We start from the raw sequence: 17,923 nt of genomic DNA on the forward strand, positions 1-17,923 counted from the left end.
GACAAGAGAGACCTGGAGGGGCTGGAGCGTGTCCAGGGCAGGGAACGGAGCTGGGGAAGGGGCTGGAGCACCAGGAGGGGCTGAGGGAGCTGGGAAAGGGGCTCAGCCTGGAGAAAAGGAGGCTCAGGGGGCCCTTCTGGCTCTGCACAACTCCCTGACAGGAGGGGACAGCTGGGGGTGGGCTCTGCTCCCAGGGAACAGGGACAGGACAACAGAAAATGACATCTAGTTGTACCTGGAGAGGTTTAGATTGAATATTAGGGAAAATTTTTCACCAGAAGGGTTCTCCAACCCTGGCACAGCTGTCCATGACAGCGATGGAGTCCCCACACCTGAATGGATTTAAAAGCCATGTGGATGTGGTACCTGGGGACGTGGGGCAGTGGTGGCCTTGGCAGTGCTGAGGGATGGTTGGACTGGATGGTCTTAGAGAGCTTTTCCAAACAAAATCCTTCTGTGACACCTTGTATGGAAAGCACATGGCAAAAGTGCCCTGGAGTTAAAGCATTTCCAAAAATAACATCCTGGACTATCTGGGGCCAGAGCAGCTGCCCTAACCAGCCCCAAGCAGCCCCACATTGATGGGGACACCGCTCTGGGGAGCTGCCCCAGCCCCAAAAACACAATCCCTTGCCAGGGAAGAGAAAGCGTATGTCACAAGTTCCCACAGATTCAAAAATCTGTCAGATTCATGGAGGAAAACTCAGTTTTGATAAACACAAAGTTCCACCTTTGGCTCCAGGAGTGCTGCAGCCAAAAATTGCTGGGTGAGTGGGGAGAGACAGGTCTCGCTGTGCTGAGCAGTGACATTCACACAGCTCTACAAAGCTCTGTCCCAAGCAAGACATGGGACAAGTTTTTTCTCTGCCTCTCTGATGTGCCAGATATGAAGAAAAACTTTTCCACCTTTGGATGAGAGCAGCTGGGCATGTCCTTGGGCACAGCTGATCATGCTTGCTTGAAGAATTAGGAGGGGAGATGCCCCAGGAAGACACAATGGACGGAGCAAGGAGAGATTCCCAATAAAAATACATCAGAATGTTTAATCTAGACAACAACTCTGCCTTACACCGGTGCTGAGGACCAATTTTGTCACCCTGCAAAGGGACATAAACTTTTCAGGAACAAATAACATCCCTGTCCTTGCCCTCCACATCCATCCAGGGCCAGCAAGTCCAGCCCTCAAAGTCTCGCTGCTCACCCAGATGTGGGCTCGATTCGCCCCAGCAATGGTGGGAAGAAGCTTTTTGCTGATGTCACCTGTTCCTGAGTCACCTCCCAGTCACAGGGCTCCTCGTGAGCCAGCCCAGCTGAGTCACACGGGGTTGTGTAACCAGAGTTCCCTGTTTGCACAGATTTGCAGGAAGCAGGGGGGGAGGATTTTGCAGGATCCTCCAGATCTATGCTCGTGAGCAGCACAAGGCTAAAGGTGTTGCTCGTGGGTGTCCAGTAGGACACCAAGACCCCCTGTTGCCTTAAATTATCTCCCATCCACATCAGGAGGACACAGTCCCCACCAGCCAGGACAGCAGCTCTTGCTCAATGAGGCAGCAAAGCTCATCTTCTGTCTGGACAGAAAAACCTGGTCAACAAACATCGACTTCCACCAGACAAGACTAAGTCCATCAGAATTAGCCAACAACGCACCCAAGGCTTGTTTCAGCCAGCTTTTTAAAGCCACATGCTCCAGCAGTGACCCTGGCAGACAGTGAATGCTTGGAGGGTGAGGATCTGAGCTCAGGATGTCCCAGCTCCCATGGAGAAGTGAGGATTATGTCGGTGCCCAACCCTTCCAGCCAGGGTTTATCAGGAAGCGTTATGGTTTTACAAAATCCTGTTTTAGTTGCCCTGGGCAAGTATTCTACCTTGGCAGCTGATGCAGCCATGTAATAACCATCATTATACCCATCAAGGCCTCAGAGATGTTCTGCTGCTGCCAGGGAGAGCGAGTCAGCTGCAAAATCATGTCACAGAAATCTTAGAATCATACAATTACTTGGGTTTGAAGGAGCTTTAAAGCTCATCTCATTTCAGCCCTCTGCCATGGGCAAGGACACTTTCCACTATCCCAGGCTGCTCCAAGTCCTGTCCAGCCTGGCTTTGGACATTTCCAGGGATGATGCTCAAAGAGGGACACAAAGCCAAGAATAAAAGAACCTCAGAGGCAAATATTGTAATGTTGCTTCCGCAGTAAAATTATAGTGTTTAAAAGCATCTGAAAAGTATGAATCAGGAAAAAAAAAGAGTGGATATTCCCCAAAGGAGATCTGGCAGTCCAGAACCCAGGCTTGGGGTTCAGGCAGGAGCACAATTCACTCCTACCCCAAGCAAAGCAGAGCTATTTGGTTGCTAAATAAACCTCCAGTTCATACCCTTTTTGTAAGCAATGATGGTTTTAAACCCTGAAGATGAAAAAAAAACTAATTGCATTAATTCAGGCCATAAAAAATTATGGTAGGAGATGAATATACAAAGAAACTTTTTTTTTTTTTTTCCTAAAACCTATAGGTGTTGGCTGTGCAGCAGCCTCGTCAAGAGCTATTTGCTGTTCAGCAAAGCAGTTTGAAGCAGGGGCACCATGATTCAATCAACATTGATTTAAGAGTGATAAAAGAGGTTTACACAAGGCCTCCTGACCCATTTCCTTATCTCGTTCCTGTAGTGGTGGATTTTGCTCCAAAGGCCAAAGCCTCAGCAAACACCATTCATTTCTTCTGATACTCTAAAACAATACCATGAGAAAAAAGGGGGTTTGTTTCGTGCCTGGCTTGGGCACACAAGGGATTTTTGAACTCTGGGAAGTCTCAAATGGAGAAATGTTCCTGGCTGCATTCAGCATCATATATAAAAACAACTTTTCATTGAACCACAGAATGGGTTGGGTTGGAATGACCTTAAAAGTTCATCCCATTCCACCCCCTGCCATGGGCAGAGACACCTTCCACTAGCCCAGGCTGTTCCAAGCTCTGTCCAGCCTGGCCTTGGACACTTCCAGGGAAGCAGAAACTTCTCTAGGTGCCCTGTACCAGGGCCTCCCCACCCTCACAGCCAAGAATTCCTCCCCAACATCCCATCATACCCATTCCTCCTTATCCTGTCCCTCCATCCCTTGTCCCCAGTCCCTCTCCAGCTCTCCTGAAGCCCCTTTAGGCCCTGGAAGGGGCTCTGAGCTCTCCCTGGATCCTTCTCTTCTCCAGGTGAGCATCCCCAGCTCTCCCAGCCTGGCCCCAGAGCAGAGGGGCTCCAGCCCTTGGAGCATTTTATCTCAAAAATGAACAACTTATCTCAAAAAACGAACAACTTATCTCAAAAACGAACAACTTATCTCAAAAACTGACATGTTTTCAGTCCAAACCAGCTGCAATAGGGGCAGCAATTTTGACACTTCCCCAGAAAGGGCAGAAAGTCAGCAGGCTGTGCAAAGTTTTAGTTCATACTTTCGTTTCTTGCAAAAGACACCAAATATTTGCAAGAAAAACGTGTGGCTGCTCCCTCCTGAACAACCCACAGAGGACACTGGCAGACCCTGAAGGATGGGCTCCCTGGTGACTCAGAACAAGGCAAAATAAAATGTTTTTTATGGGTCTGGATAGGTTTAAAATCGCCCTTCTGTGACTTCTTGGTGAAAACCTAGCTGGAAATAAGGAGATGTGGGGAGTTCAGAGGGAACTGATTGAGTTACTGGGAGAAATAAGTGTGATGTGATGTCCTGACTGCGGCTCCACATGACTGGAGGCACAGAGGCTTTTGGAGCTGGACTGTACAAAGGGTGGGACAAAATCCAGGTTATTTCTCCTGTGTTTTATGTCAACAAAACCTCCCAGACAATGTGGAAAACAGAAATCAACCTTCACAAGGAGAGCCAAGAAATCCTGTGGAGACAGAGGGAAGTTGGGCAGGTTACAAGTGATTTTTTAAAAAATTATTTTCATTGCTAAAGCACAAATAAAAACATAGTGAAGGGTTGGTTAAATATTACGTGCAAAGGCATGCAGTGGTCCAAGGGCCATTGCACACAGAGCATTGAAGAATAAGAACATTTAAGGACATAAAAACATCTCCAATTTTATTGCATAAGTACTGGGTTGTGCAGTCAAGTGTATTAAGTGTTACTCTGATTTTTCTCATCGCTTCACTAGGAAATCTTCTCAAACTGGAATTAATCTTTAAAATGTAAATGTGACCAAAAATGGACTGATATAAGGGGATAAAAGGAATGTGCTGACTGGTTTTTGATCACTGATTGATTATTTTTGGTTCCAGGCCACATGGTCTTTTCATTTCTGAGAATGGTGGGGAGTATAGTTCTTCTCTCCTCACAGAGAAAGGTGAGAAAATAACAAAAAAAAAGATGTTTTTTTTCTCATTAAAGAGAAGCTTTAGTGTCACTGCGGTTTAGAACAGAGCTTGAAACTGCCTGCTGAGATGATTTTTCTGTCGTTCATATTCCTGAAAATTGGCCAAAATAAAGGAAAAAGAGTCAATCAGCACAGTAACACAGTGAAATACTTCACTACTTCTGCATTTCCAAATGAAAACTTCAAGGGGTGCTGGCAGGACAGAGGTGGCATGGAGACAGGATAGTGCTGGGCTGCAAGGAGGCTGGAGCAGGAAAATTAGATGGGATAGAGGCAGGCTGGAGGAGGGAAGCAGGAGGAACACAGAATCCCAGAATGGTTTGAGTGGGATAGGACCTTAAAAGCTCATCTCACTCCATCCCTTGCCATGGGCAGGGACACCTTCCACTATCCCAGGCTGCTCCAAGCCCTGTCCAACCCGACCTTGGACACTTCCAGGGATCCAGGGGCAGCCACAGCTTCTCTGGGCACCCTGTGTGATGCAGGTGGAGTCGAAAAGAGATGAGTGTGGGGTGCAGGTGGGATTTAGGAAGGATACAGGCAGGTTGGAGGAGGAAAACCAGATGGAAGAGAGGCCAGCTGGAGGAGAGAAACAGGAAGGAAACGGGATAAAAGCAGGAAGGAGACAGGATAGCAAAGGGTGGGATACAGCTGGGATTCAGGAAAAATCCAGACAGGTTACTGGAGGAAAACTAGTTGGGATGGAGATAGGATGGAAGAAGGAAGCAGGAAGGATGTGGATGGGATTAATTTGGATTAAAGGTGGGATGCAGGTGGTATTGAGGAGAAATGCAGGCAGATTGGAAGACGATGGGATGGAGTGGGGCAGGAAGGGATAAAGGCAGGAGGAAGGATGCAGAATGGGATGGGATGGCAGAGGGTGGAACATCTGTGGGATGGAACCAGGCCAGAGGCAGGCTGAAGGAGGGATACAGGTGGGCTGGAGGTGGAATTTAGGAAGGATGCAGGCAGGCTGGAGGTAGGAAAAGTACGTGGGATGGAGGTGGGCAGGAAGAGGGATGGAAGCAGGAGCAGGGTGCAGGCAGGACGAAAGAAGCAGGGGCAGTGATCAGGAGCGATGTGCGCAGGCAGGAGCAGGGATGGAGGGAAGGAGGCAGGAGCAGGGATGGAGAATGGGGGGAAGGAGGCAGGAGCAGGGATGGAGAATGGAGGGAAGGAGGCAGGAGCAGGGATGGAGAATGGGGGGAAGCAGGCAGGAACAGGGATGGAGGACAGAGGGAAGGAGACAGGAACAGGGATGGAGAACGGAGGGAAGGGGACAGGAACAGGGATGGAGAATGGAGGGAAGGAGGCAGGAACAGGGATGGAGAACGGAGGGAAGGAGGCAGGAGGAAGGAGGGAAGCAGTGAGAAGCAGTGAGAAGCAGTGAGAAGCAGTGAGAAGCAGTGAGAAGCAGTGAGAAGCAGTGAGAAGCAGTGAGGAGCAGTGAGAAGCAGTGAGGAGCAGTGAGGAGCAGTGAGGAGCAGTGAGGAGCAGTGAGGAGCAGGGATGGAGAAGAGATGGAGCAGGGATGGAGAACGGAGGGAAGCAGGCAGGAGGAAGGAGGGAAGCAGTGAGGAGCAGTGAGAAGCAGTGAGAAGCAGTGAGGAGCAGTGAGGAGCAGTGAGGAGCAGTGAGGAGCAGTGAGGAGCAGTGAGGAGCAGGGATGGAGCAGGGATGGAAGGAGGGAGGGAGGCGGGCTCCGGGGGCGGGCAGCCGGCAGGATGCTGTCACGCCGAGGGCGGGCCGGCCCGGGATGACTCAGCCTCCGGGAGCTGCCCCGGCCGTGGCTACCGAGCACTTGCGGGGCCGAGAGTCCCGGTGGGTCCCGGTGGGTCCCGGTGGGTTCCCAGGACGCGCACAAGAAGCGCAGCGGGCGCGGCGGCGGCGGCGGGGAGCGGTAAGGGACGGGATGCTATGGGGCAGGGGACACGGCAATGGGGCACCCCCTTCCAGGGCTCCGTCAGGGCCACGGAACACCCGCAGGGACAACAGCAGCAGCGTCCCCCGCTTTTTCCAGCGGCGCTTTGGGGGATTTTTGTCCGTGGCTAGTGCGGGATGCGGGGTGAGCGAGGGGGATGCGCTGCGGCGCAGATTGGTGCGGGGAAAATGAACCCTCAGAACGCATCAAACCTTCAGGAAGGGCGACGGGAGCAGAGAGGAAACCTTGTTTTTACGATCGAGACAGGAAAAACACCACAGCCCTCTGCTCGTCAGCTGACGCCGAGGTCGGTCTGGTACCCTGGGAACATCCCGTGATGCCCAGCCTGGGTTTGGACCGGGACCATGGCTTGGGAATGGCGCTGGAGAAGCTGCCATGTGTCCCTCCGGCCTGGAATGAGGCTCTCATCCCCACATCCCACTCTCAGGGATGCTCTGCGGGCGTGATACAGCGAGGATCGCTTCCTTCTGGCATTTCCCTCTGGGTTGCGGATGAAGGGAAGGGATTTCCGTAGCACGGGCTGTCTGTGGGCTTGTGCAAGGCTCTGGTTTATGGACTGGTCTTCATTTTGGAGGAATCCTGTGGTTTCTGTGCATGGAAGCTGCAGAGGTGAGTGCTGCAGTTTGTCTTAGGAGGGAATTGTCAGAAGCAAAGCGGCCAGGTCTAGTAGGGTTGAAATGAGGTGATCTTTAGGATTTCTTCCAACCCAAACCTCTCTAGGATTCTGTTATCTGACCTGTGTTAGCGATCTGGCTTTGCTAGAAGGGAATAAGCGTGGGGAGGAGCGCCTCATGTTATTTTTTGGGTTTTTTTCCGTGATGAAAACATAATTGAAGCTTGGTTAATGCAGCAAGAGCGGTGATGAAGTCCCCAGAGCACGGGTTTGATGCCGCCAAGCTCACCTGGTGGCGCAGCAGGCTGAGCTGGATCGGGAGCTGGAGCTGAACCTCTCTGGGTTCGCTTTGTTGTGGTTTGGAGTCACAAGCCCTGGCAGAGAACAAAGGACAAAGCTCGGCCCAGGCTGAGGGCTGGTGCTGAGCTGGACACATGATTTGGGCTGTGCTGAGCACCCCTGGCCCTGGAGGGCTGGGGGGTGTTGTAGAAGGGAGGGTGGGGCAGCTTTTACCTTCCCCAGAGCCTCGGAGAAGGTGTGGATGCCTCCGTCTGTGCCTGCAGGGGGCTGGGAGATGCTTCAGGGCTGTGACTTACCTGTGGTCTAACCTGCCCCCCGACCTGGTCGTGTGAGCTGGGCTCGGAATAGCCGGTTCGGGGGTTGGGTCGTTGCTTTTCCTTAGATAAAGTTAAATGGGACCTGTGGGATTTGTTTTGGGGAAGGAGACCTTTGTGGTGAAGGTGAAGGGCTTGGCAGCTGGGAGGGTGATGTGCGATCCTGCTGAGGTCTGGAACAGCTGGGTTCGACTGTCAGGAGCTCTGTCCTTGAGAAAACAGGCGGGGAGCTGCCCTGGCTCCCAGGTGGGGCAGGAGGGATGGAGGTGGCACTTGGGTGGTGTCTCCTCCTTCCCTCCTCCTCCTCCTCTGCGACAGCACCGAGGGCTGTGGGTGGATGCTGCAGCACCAGCACAGCCACAGCGCTCCGGCTGCTCTCCTCCCTCACAGGCTGCAGCTGCTCTGAGCAGCTCCTGCAGAGCCTTCGGCCTCGCTGCCTCCTCCTCGCTGCCTGGGACAGGGGCTGCACTCAATTTCTCAATTTCAGCTGGCCCAAATGCCCTCTGACCAGCTGGCTGGATCGTGAGTGTCCTGTCCTGCCCAGGGTCAGGTATGCTGGTGGGTGTTTATTTCTTGCTCATCCCTGAAGAAATGGCATTAGCAGATGCTTTGGATCTTAAAGTATTCTCTGCTCTCCTGAGGGGCTCTTTGCAAGCCCCAAAGATCCTCCTGCCGCCTGGGGAGTTCTATAGGGTGAAGCTGACGTGTCCTGAGAAGCCCAGCAGCCTTGTTTCTGTTTCCAGGCTGATGGGCTGTGGTGGGGTGTGAGCTGTGGGACATCCATAGCCAGGGTTACCCTGAAGCTGGGGCACCTCTGGAGACCTTGTGGGGTGCAGAGGGAAAGGATCTGCTGGGGGCTCCTGGAGAAACTCCTCTGCCCAGCTTGCTGTGCACGAAGCAGGGGGCAGATGCTGGGGTGCAGCAGATGTGTTGCAGTTTTGGCTTTGGGGCTGCTGCGCTGGGGTTTAAACGGCTGCGAGGTTTTAGGGTGAGGAGGGGTGTGAGGAGGAGATCACGGTGCTGGGGGAAGCTCTTGCTGCTCAGATCAGCTGGGCCAGGCGGGTGAGGAAGGAAACCAGCAGCTTTCTGTCGCTGTAGGGTCTCTGGGGTTGTTGTGGTTGGGCTGCACGTGACCCACGGCCGGTGGGAATCCATCCTGCCAGTCCCGTGCCTGTGTGTCCTGTTTATAGACCTGCTGTACACAGGATAAAGCCAGGGAGAAAAGGGGGGGTTAGGGAGGAAGAAATCCCACGGGGGATGAGGCTTTCCCCTTCCTTTTCCAGGCAGATCTTGGGATACCTGGTGCCAGCTGAGAGTGTCAGCTCCCACCTCACGGCCATAGGAGGCCTTGTGGAATAACAGAAAGGTTTGGGTTGGAAGAGGTGTTTAAAGGACATTTAATTCCAACCTTTCTGCCATGGGCAGGGACATCTTTAACTGTATATTTTAACTATACATCAGGTTGCTCAGAACCCTGTCCAGCCTGACATTGAATGTTTTTTGGAATGGGGCATCCCCCATCTCTTGGGGCAACCAAGAGTTCTAGTGCCTCACCACCCTCACAGCCTGGAATTCCTTCCCAATACCCCATCCATCCCTGCCCTCTGGCAGTGGGAAGCCATTCCCTGTGTCCTGTCCCTCCAGTCCTTGTCCCCAGTCCCTCTCCAGCTCTCCTGGAGCCCCTTTAGGCACTGGAAGGGGCTCTGAGGTCCTCTTCCTCACCCTGGACACCCCAGCTCTCTCATGAACCATAGGGAGGCTCCATGCTCACAGGAGACTTGGCAAAAGGGGTTTTTTTTTGCCTAAAAAGCCTTCTGGCTCCCAGCTCTTGGATTTGCTGGCCCTGGGCCATGTCCACGGTGCAGATGCAAAGCAGCAGAGCTGAAACTCTGCGTGTTGGAGAGGAAACTGCTGGGATCTATTTTCAGTTTGGTTTTGGGTTGCCTGGAGAGTGTGGTCTGGTAACCCGAGGATGGGAGATGTCCCGTGTCTGTCCCTCAAAAGCTGGCTGTGAGCAGCACATCGATGCCTGGCAGGGTGGTTTTCAGCCTGTCAGCAGATTCACAGACATCCTGCTGAAAAAAAAAAGTGTAATCATGTGACTTCTGGCCTCAAAAAACGCCTCCTGCCTCTGCTATGAGAAAATACCGAGTTCACTGCAGGAAGTGCAGAGGGTTTTGGGGTTTGATATTTGTCTGTTTATTTTTTTTTTTAAATAAGATTTTTCATTAAAAAGGTGCTTCAGCTCAGGCTGGTTACCTGCCAGGCTTCCCGTGGCCTGTTGTGGGCAAAAAGCACAGTTGTATTTTTGTATACAGAAGTATAATTAAAAATTATACAAAGTGTATATTTTTTTTGCCTGGGTGCAACCTCCTCCCTGCTCTGCAAGCTGGGGAGCACAGCCAGCGGGTCCCTTGCCTGTAGAAACCTCTAAACAAGAAAATACTCACAAAACCCCTGAAAATATGCATAAAACCCCTTCAAAGAGGTGAGATTTAGGAGTGGGAGTGCTGCTGAAACTCAGCTGCGGGGTTTTTTTTTGTTTTTTTTTGGCTGAGCGTCCTGCTGAAAGCACAAAGAAAGAGGGAACAAATAAATAAATAAGTGGTGGAAGGAGGAGTGGGAAAGGAGAAAAAAAGCCCCTTTATAGAGCGAGCTGCAGCCGCCTGGGCTCACTGCTGGCAGAAAGTAGGACACTCCTGCTGGGTTTTCTTCTCTGCAAAGGCTAAACTTGGCTGTGAGTGGGTGGAAGCAGCCGGCAGGGAGGTGTGTGTGTGTGTGTGTGTCTCCCATCCCCATCCCCTGCTCAGCCAGCTCTGCTGCTGCGTGTCCGGTTTAAGGCCGGGCTTGCAAAGGTGATTACACGTTCAGCTGGCTGAGTTGAGCAGGAATTAAAGCCTGAATATCTCTGCTGTGGAGGATCTGAGGACTTGGGGTGCTCACCGGGCTCGGGGCTCCTTGGGGTGGATGTGGGGCTGGTGGGAGGGAGCTGGGAGGGTTTGGAGGAGGAGGAGGAGGGTGTCCTGGTGTGTTTGCAGAGATAAAGGAGCTCGTGGCCTTGTGATGTGTCTGAGTCAGGCGTGGGGACGTGGAACAAGTGGCTGCTGGGGCTGGATTTGAAGTTGGGCAATTTGATGTGAATTAGGTTAAAGGGGAGCAGGGAAACCACGGAGCCCTGCAGTGTCTGTGGGCTGGCTGGTGTTTGTGCTCCTGCACAGGAGGCTGTGGTCCTTTCTTTCCTGCTCTTGGGTCCCCCCTGCATCTCTGATCCCCAAATTTGGGCTCTCCTCATACACTGCACCTCCCTGGGGAAAAGCCCCAGTGGGAGGGGAGCAGAGGACAGCAGCTCTGGGGTCACACACGGGGCTGTGACACCCCCAGGGCAACAGGCTGGCCCAAATGAGGCTCTAAAGTCCAAAAATGTAATTTGGAGTAATATATTTAACGGGAAGAGCAGGGCCAGGGCCTATCAAGTCCCATGCCTGAAGTTTGGTGTGGAGATGAGCTATCACTTACTCCTTCTCCTGGTCCTTATTCTCCACTGTTGTGGATGTAAACACAGGTTTTAATACCCTCCAAATCCCTTGGATCTGCTTCAAAAGGTATTTTCCTGCTGCTGCTAATCCTGCAGCGGTCAACAAACAAGGTTGCCTTGTCTGATTTCTCCTGAGCTTCAGGGGGGGTTGTGGCTCTGTTCCTGTTTCTCTCTCCTGACCTTTGGGACAATTTGGGATCTGGTGCAGCCACACATTTTATCCTCCCACGTGTTGCTGCAGCTGAGCCCACCTCGGGAATGTTCCAACCATGCTCCAATGTGGCTGCAGGTGGAGTGTCCTGCTCAGTAGCCAGGATGTGGCCGTCCGTGTCCCTCCTGTGTGTCCTGGTGGTCTTCGCCAGCGCTCGCAGCGTTCCTTACTTCCCTCCTCTCTCCGATGACCTGGTCAACCACATAAACAAGCTCAACACCACCTGGAAGGTGAGTACTGGGCTGATTGGGGCCTGTTTTGGGGATGCATTGCTGGCAGTCTCCGTGTGGGATTCAGTGGCTGAGCTTTGGGAGTGTCACCGTGGCGGTGGCATCGGTCCAGCCTTGGTCCCAGCTGACTTTTCCAGTGAGGTGATGCTATCGGGGTTCCTGCAGGGAACTGTGGAGCTCCTCTTTGGAGCAGGGCAGGATGAATTTGTGCAGCAGGAGGAGCAATGTAAGAGGAAGAAACTCTGCAGAAGGCTGGAGATGAGCAGGGAGCGTCCAGTTACTGGTGACCTGACCCTCCTTGGTCAGTTTGCTGTGTCCAGAGCCTCGAGCTGGACCTTACTGGTCCTGATGGGCTAATCCTGGGCTGTGTTCTCTGTCTGTAGGTAGTTGGCTCTTGGCCCCTGGGCTTTGCAGCAAGTGTCAGACTCTGGTTGGGATTCAGGGAGCTCTGGAGCACCAGGCTGTGGTCCCAGAGATGCTCTTGGTGGCTCTGGAGAGTCATTTCTGTGTGTTTCTCCCAGGCAGGGCACAACTTCCACAATGCTGACATGAGCTACGTGAAGAAACTCTGTGGCACCTTCCTGGGTGGGCCCAAGCTCCCCGAGAGGTGAGTGCAGGGAGGAGGAGGAGGTGAAGCTCCAGGAAAACTTGTGTGCGTCCTTCATGAGCATCTGGGCTGGGTGAGGGGCTCTCCTGTGGCTGTGGGCAGCAGGGTGGACGTTGTTCATGGAATTAGCACACATGAGGGGAAAATCCACCCTGTGTCCCGCCAGATGCTTGACCAGTTGTGCAATTTGTTATCCTTGAAAAGGAACATGCTAGAGGAGCTGCTGACCTGGTCTGGGGACAGCACAAGTATTTATGCTCTTTCAGTAAGCAAACAGCAGCCCTCGTCCTCCAGGTCACCTTCAGAGGAGGTTGGAGAGTGCAGAGCAGCCGGTTGTGGTTGTCTGGAGTTCCTGAGGCAGGGTTTCCCTCTCCTCACAGGGTGGATTTTGCTGCAGACATGGAGCTGCCCGATAACTTCGACTCGCGGACGCAGTGGCCCAACTGTCCCACCATCAGCGAGATAAGAGACCAGGGCTCCTGTGGCTCTTGCTGGGTGAGGACAGGGCAAGTTTAGTGCTGTGTTTGTGAAATATGCTGGGCAAAACCTGTGCCTTTGTATTTGCTGCTGAACCCCCTGCCATGGGCAGGGACACTTCCCACTAGCCCAGATTGTTCCAAGTCCTGTCCAGCTTGGCCTTGGACACTGCCAGGAATCCAGGGGCAGCCCCAGCTGCTCTGGGCACCCTGTGCCAGGGCCTCCCCACCCTCACAGGGTACAATTCCTTCCCAATATCCCATCTATCCCTGCCCTCTGGCAGTGGGAAGCCGTTCCTCCTTGTCCTTGCAATCCATCCCTTGTCCCAAGTCCCTCTCCAGCTCTCCCAGCCTGGCTCCAGAGCAGAGGGGCTCCAGCCCTTGGAGCATCTTTGTTGCCCTTTGTGAGGGAACACAGTGGGGTCCTGGGGACTATGCTTTCTGCACCCATTTCCAGGGGTTTTCCTTGTCTCTCTTCCCTGGCCAGCTCTAATGGGTGTTTTGGGGTTACCCTCAGGCTTTTGGTGCCGTGGAAGCGATTTCAGACCGGATCTGTGTCCACACCAACGCCAAGGTCAGCGTGGAGGTCTCAGCTGAGGACCTGCTGTCATGCTGTGGCTTTGAGTGTGGCATGGGGTGAGCTGCTCCTGGTCCTTGTGCGCCTGGAAGGTGGTTGGGAGAAGCAGAGGGGAAGATAAAGGTGATTCCAGTCCCTGGGACACATCCTGCCCCCAGCACAGTGGATGGTGATGGCTGCAAGCACAAAGTGATGCTCTCCCACACAGAGCTGGCAGCTGCCAAAGCCAAAGGAAGAATCCTTTCATAGTCCTGGATCCTTGGTTTTCAGGCACAAGCCTTTTGCCTGTTGCCTGGCTTTCCCAGCTGCTGAGCACAGGGTTGAGAGTTGAGTCTCCAATTCCTGTTGCTCCTGGCAGCAGGAGCTGCTCAAGGACCTGCTAAGGAGACACTTTGGGATTTGGAGCCATGGGTGCTCTCAAGGGAGATCCTGGGGAAGAAAAGAACAGACTGGAAAAAGGCTTAATGTGCCCAAACCTTCCTTTGAACCGTCCCAGGGTGGCTCCATTCCCTTGCCTTTCCCAAAAGGGGGTGGCTGGGGCTGGAGCTGGTGCCTCTCCCCCCAGGTGCAATGGTGGTTACCCCTCCGGCGCGTGGAGGTACTGGACAGAGAGGGGCCTCGTGTCCGGGGGTCTCTACGATTCCCACGTGGGTAAGTCCTGGCAGAGACCCTTGGGAAAGCGAGGAGGAGCATCTCTGCTTGGTTAAGGTTCATGATTTTTGGGATGCTTCTCTCCTGGTCTGCATCCTTGTGGCTGCTCCCCCCTTCAGCTTGAGCACCTCTGCAGTCCCAGCTGCTGCCCCTGCAGCTCCCTCGAGTCACTCCTTTGGGACAAGGGCTCCTGGGCAGCCCCCAGAGGCAGCAGGCCTCAAAAGAGGCCTCAACACACCCCCCAAGGCTCCTGTTTCCACAGCAGGAATGAATCTGGCTGTGAATTTTGCGTTCTTGCTGCTTTTGGAGCAGTTCGCTGCACTTTGGATGAGGTCAGGAATCCTCCTGACTTGTTTCCCCTTCAAAAAATAACTTCCAGACTGGAAGAAGCCTCTGCCTCCCCCTGTCATGACCATCAGCTGGTTCATGTTTCCACCTTTTCCATCACCATTTGGAGAGGGAGGTGGTGGGAAGCAGGTCTGGTGGGAAACACGTTGCTCATGAAGGGATCGCCCATCCCATTGCAGGGGAAGACCTCCTGCACCCCACTGATTTGTGGGGTTCCTGAGGCAGAAAGGCTCTTCCCTGGGGCCTCTGGTGCCTTTTCCAGCGTGGCTGGTGGGATCTTTGGGGACAGCCAGCTGATGTCACCTCTGTCCTGGACAGGCTGCCGGCCCTACTCCATCCCACCCTGCGAGCACCACGTCAACGGCAGCCGGCCCCCCTGCACCGGGGAGGGAGGGAGCACCCCGAGGTGCAGCCGGCACTGTGAGCCCGGCTACTCCCCCTCATACAAGGAGGACAAGCACTATGGTAAGGGAGGTGGCCTCCAAAGCAGCTCCAGAGCTGCTCCTCATGGGAGCTGGGAGGGGTTGGCAGGATGGAATGCGTTCCTGGTGGGGTTTTTTTCCCCCCCTGTCCCTGGAGGCTCCATTCTGGTGGTCCTGGAGCAAAGCTGAGCGTGGCATACCCTCAGTTTGTGTTTGCTGAGACTCAGCTGGGAAGGGGGAACTGGTGGAACTGGTTTGAGTCCTCGTGGTGCATGTGGCTGGCTTGAAGAGTGTGGTGCTGGGCTCCATCTGGTGTCAAAGCCAGCTCCAAGTCTCCTTGGCAGCAGCCAGCCCTGCACATTGAGGATAATCCAGCTGTTTCTTGGAGATTTGTCTTCACCCCGAGTCTTTTGGGTTTTAAAAAGGAGAGTGTACAAGGGAAAAATGTCCATTCCCACTAAAGCTGTCTGGAATAGGTCTTTGGGTACAGAATAGGACTCAGATGAAATAATTCCCTCTGGAATTACTCCCACTTCTCCTGCTTGGCTGTGTCAGCCCCTCTGGAGCTGCTGGGTTTGGATTTAACCTGAATTTAAGTGCAAGAGGCCTCCTTCAGGGTCACACTGAGCTTGGTGGAGCCGTCCTGTGTGGCCTGACAGTGCCATCCTAAGGGTGGGAATTCTTTTCCTTTTAGGCATCACATCCTACGGAGTTCCTCGCAGTGAGAAGGAAATCATGGCTGAGATCTACAAGAACGGCCCAGTGGAAGGAGCCTTCATTGTCTATGAGGATTTCCTGATGTACAAATCTGGTGAGCAGCAGCACTGGGGCTGGGTGGGGGGAGCTCTGTTCCCTGCTTCATCCACAGGGTCCCTCTTTTGTGGCCCTGGGCTGTCTCCTGCAGACCTGGAGATCCCAACCTCACACCTGAGTGTGTGGTGTGGCGTGGGCAGATGCCATCTCCTGCATCCACTGCAAGGGTAATGGCTCTTGGGACTGGATCAGGGAAGGAGCCCTGATGGGAAGCAACCCGAATTCCAGCTGACAACAGCAGCCCAGATTTTAGGACCTCAAAACTCTTGTTGTGAAGTGCCTTTGAGCCCCTTGGGGAATGTCTCTGGGTGTCCTGTGTGCTCGGCTGGTGCTGAGCATCAGTCACAGAATCATGGAATGGTTTGGGTGGAAAGATAATGATTAAAAATCATCTCATTCCAATCCCCTGCCACGGGCAGGGACACCTTCCACTAGCCCAGGCTGCTCCAAGCCCCATCCAGCCTGGCCTTGGGCACTTCCGGGGATCCAGGGGCAGCCCCAGCTTCTCTGACAACCTGTGCCAGGGCCTGCCCACCCTCACAGGGAAGAATTTCCTCCTAACACCCAACCTGAATTTCCCATCTTTTAGTTTAAAACCTTTCCCTTCTGTCTTACCACTATCTCCCTGTGTAGAACTCCTTCCTCCAGACTCTGCACTAAGTTTCAGTTTCCCATTTAACCAAAAACCCCTCCTGAGCCGCTCTGGGGTTGTGACACTGGGCTGTGAGCTCTCTGTGATGTGGACAGGCGGTGCCTGTTGACATTTTGGGGTTCTATTTCCCTTGCAGGGGTCTACCAGCACGTGTCTGGGGAGCAGGTGGGAGGCCACGCCATCCGCATCCTGGGCTGGGGCGTGGAGAATGACACTCCCTACTGGCTGGTGGCCAACTCCTGGAACACCGACTGGGGGGAGACCGGTGAGAGCCACCAGGAATCCCCATTTCCCTACCCCATTCCCCTCAGATGGATGGAGAGGGTGACTTTTTTCTTTTCTTGGTGTTCTCCCAGGCTTCTTCAAAATCCTGCGAGGAGAGGACCACTGTGGCATCGAGTCCGAGGTTGTGGCCGGCATCCCCAGGACGGAGCAGTACTGGAAGAGGTTGTAACTCTGATCAAACCACAAATAACCCTGAGTCCCTGATGCTTTTAACTGATAGTGGGTTGGGTGCAGAGACCCCCCCTCCCTTCTAAAAGAGACTCTAGTACAGGTTACTTTATTAAAGCTTTTTATCTTTTTTTTTTTTTTTTTTTATGGGTTGGTTTTTTTTGTTTTTTTTTTTTAATTTTTGGGTTTTTGTTTTTTAAATTGTACGGTGGAGCTGGAGGTGGAACTGCTCTCTGCCAACCTCCTGCTTCTGGTGGGTCACAGCAGGTCATTGGGGCATTCCCTGCTCAGAGGACTGCTGGAGAGCTCGCTGGCCTCTTGGAATTTGGTTAGCCTGGACCCCTTCCAGCCCAGTTTGCTACTGGGAGGGCAGGAAAACAGTAGCTTTGTGCTGGGATTAGGGACTTGGTGGGGCAGCAGAGGTGGATGCTGCTGGAAAGCCATGGCCAGGGGGGATTTGTGTACCCCCAGATGGGTTGATCTGACTGTTAGCACCTGAAACAAGCAGGGAAGAATTTCCTGTGAGTGTGTGCCTTGAATTGGCTAAAATTAGACCAATTAACGACAAAATACTGATGGAACTTAAGTGGGGGTGGCTCTGGCCTGAGCTGCCTGCACCAAGTCCCTCCTGCATCGCCTGCTCTGCTCCATCCTCCTGGCTTTTTAAACCACTTCTTTCCTCAACTCTTCACTGGCTTTTTTATCTGCTGTAGTCTGGGGTTATTGATGCTGGGGAAGGGCCTGTCTGGAGCTCCATGAGCCTTTGATCAAATATCCTGCAAGCATCTGGGAGGGAGCTGGAAAGAGCACAGCTCTTCTCCTGTGCGGTGCAGCACCCAAATTTGGGGTGCTTTGGGGCTGTAGGTGCTGATGCTGAGCTGAGGGATGGCTCTCAAGTCTGCTTCAGGGAGCTCAAGCCGATGCTTGGAGGTGTCTCACTAATTTGGAGACGATTAAAGATTTTTTTTCTTGAGCCACAGGCATTAAGGAAGGTAAAAAAACCTTATTTTTGTTACTGGGGGGAGGTGTAGTAGGCTGTGTACAGGAGGAATCATGTGATTTGCCAACACTAATATAGCAAAGAGCTTTTTTTTTTTTTCTTTTTTAATTTTAAAGCACAAAATGTATTACTGAGCTGAGGCTATGGGTCTGAAATGTGTGAAGCAGGCTCTCCATGCACTGTAAAATAGCCCCTTACCTCTGCTTGCTCAGGCAGCAGTGAGGCAGAGCTGTGCTGCATTTGGCTGGAACACCTGTGCCAATAAATGATTTCTCCAGTGTCTCAGCTCCTGGCTCTTGGTTGCTTCTCCTTGGCTTCTGCCACCACAGATGGTTGTCTGGAGTGGAAGCCAAGACACCCTTCTGTCTTCAGAGAATGGTTTGGGTTGGAAGGGACCTGAAAGATCATCCAGATCCTCCCA

The 17,923-nt window shown here is 53.0% G+C and overlaps 1 protein-coding gene across 2 annotated transcripts; it reads left to right on the forward strand.

Moving 5' to 3' along the window:
* Positions 1-6,104: 6,104 nt before the first annotated feature.
* Positions 6,105-17,787, forward strand: CTSB (cathepsin B). Of its 2 annotated transcripts, none has more exons than XM_005528785.3 (10): positions 6,105-6,258; positions 11,352-11,503; positions 12,025-12,110; positions 12,491-12,605; positions 13,104-13,222; positions 13,729-13,814; positions 14,481-14,627; positions 15,279-15,395; positions 16,186-16,314; positions 16,406-17,787. In XM_005528785.3, exons 2-10 carry the CDS (start codon positions 11,378-11,380, stop codon positions 16,501-16,503), a joined length of 1,023 nt encoding a protein of 340 aa, XP_005528842.2. In that variant the 5' UTR covers positions 6,105-6,258; positions 11,352-11,377; the 3' UTR covers positions 16,504-17,787. The 2 variants fall into 2 exon arrangements, with proteins under 2 accessions (XP_005528842.2, XP_014113119.1); XM_014257644.2 differs by lacking the exon at positions 6,105-6,258 and adding an exon at positions 7,940-8,077.
* Positions 17,788-17,923: the final 136 nt, after the last annotated feature.

Source organism: Pseudopodoces humilis, chromosome 3, assembly GCF_049639895.1.
Source record: "Pseudopodoces humilis isolate 2021_Gansu_Grassland_sample_001 chromosome 3, ASM4963989v1, whole genome shotgun sequence".
Taxonomy (NCBI): Eukaryota; Metazoa; Chordata; class Aves; order Passeriformes; family Paridae; genus Pseudopodoces; species Pseudopodoces humilis.

Coding starts and splice junctions, on each gene's coding strand:
- CTSB (XM_005528785.3), top strand. CDS start 11,378: ATGTGGCCGTCCGTGTCCCTCCTGTGTGTCCTGGTGGTCTTCGCCAGC. Junction 12,111..12,490: donor GGGCCCAAGCTCCCCGAGAG/GTGAGTGCAGGG, acceptor CTCTCCTCACAG/GGTGGATTTTGCTGCAGACA. Junction 12,606..13,103: donor GCTCCTGTGGCTCTTGCTGG/GTGAGGACAGGG, acceptor GGTTACCCTCAG/GCTTTTGGTGCCGTGGAAGC.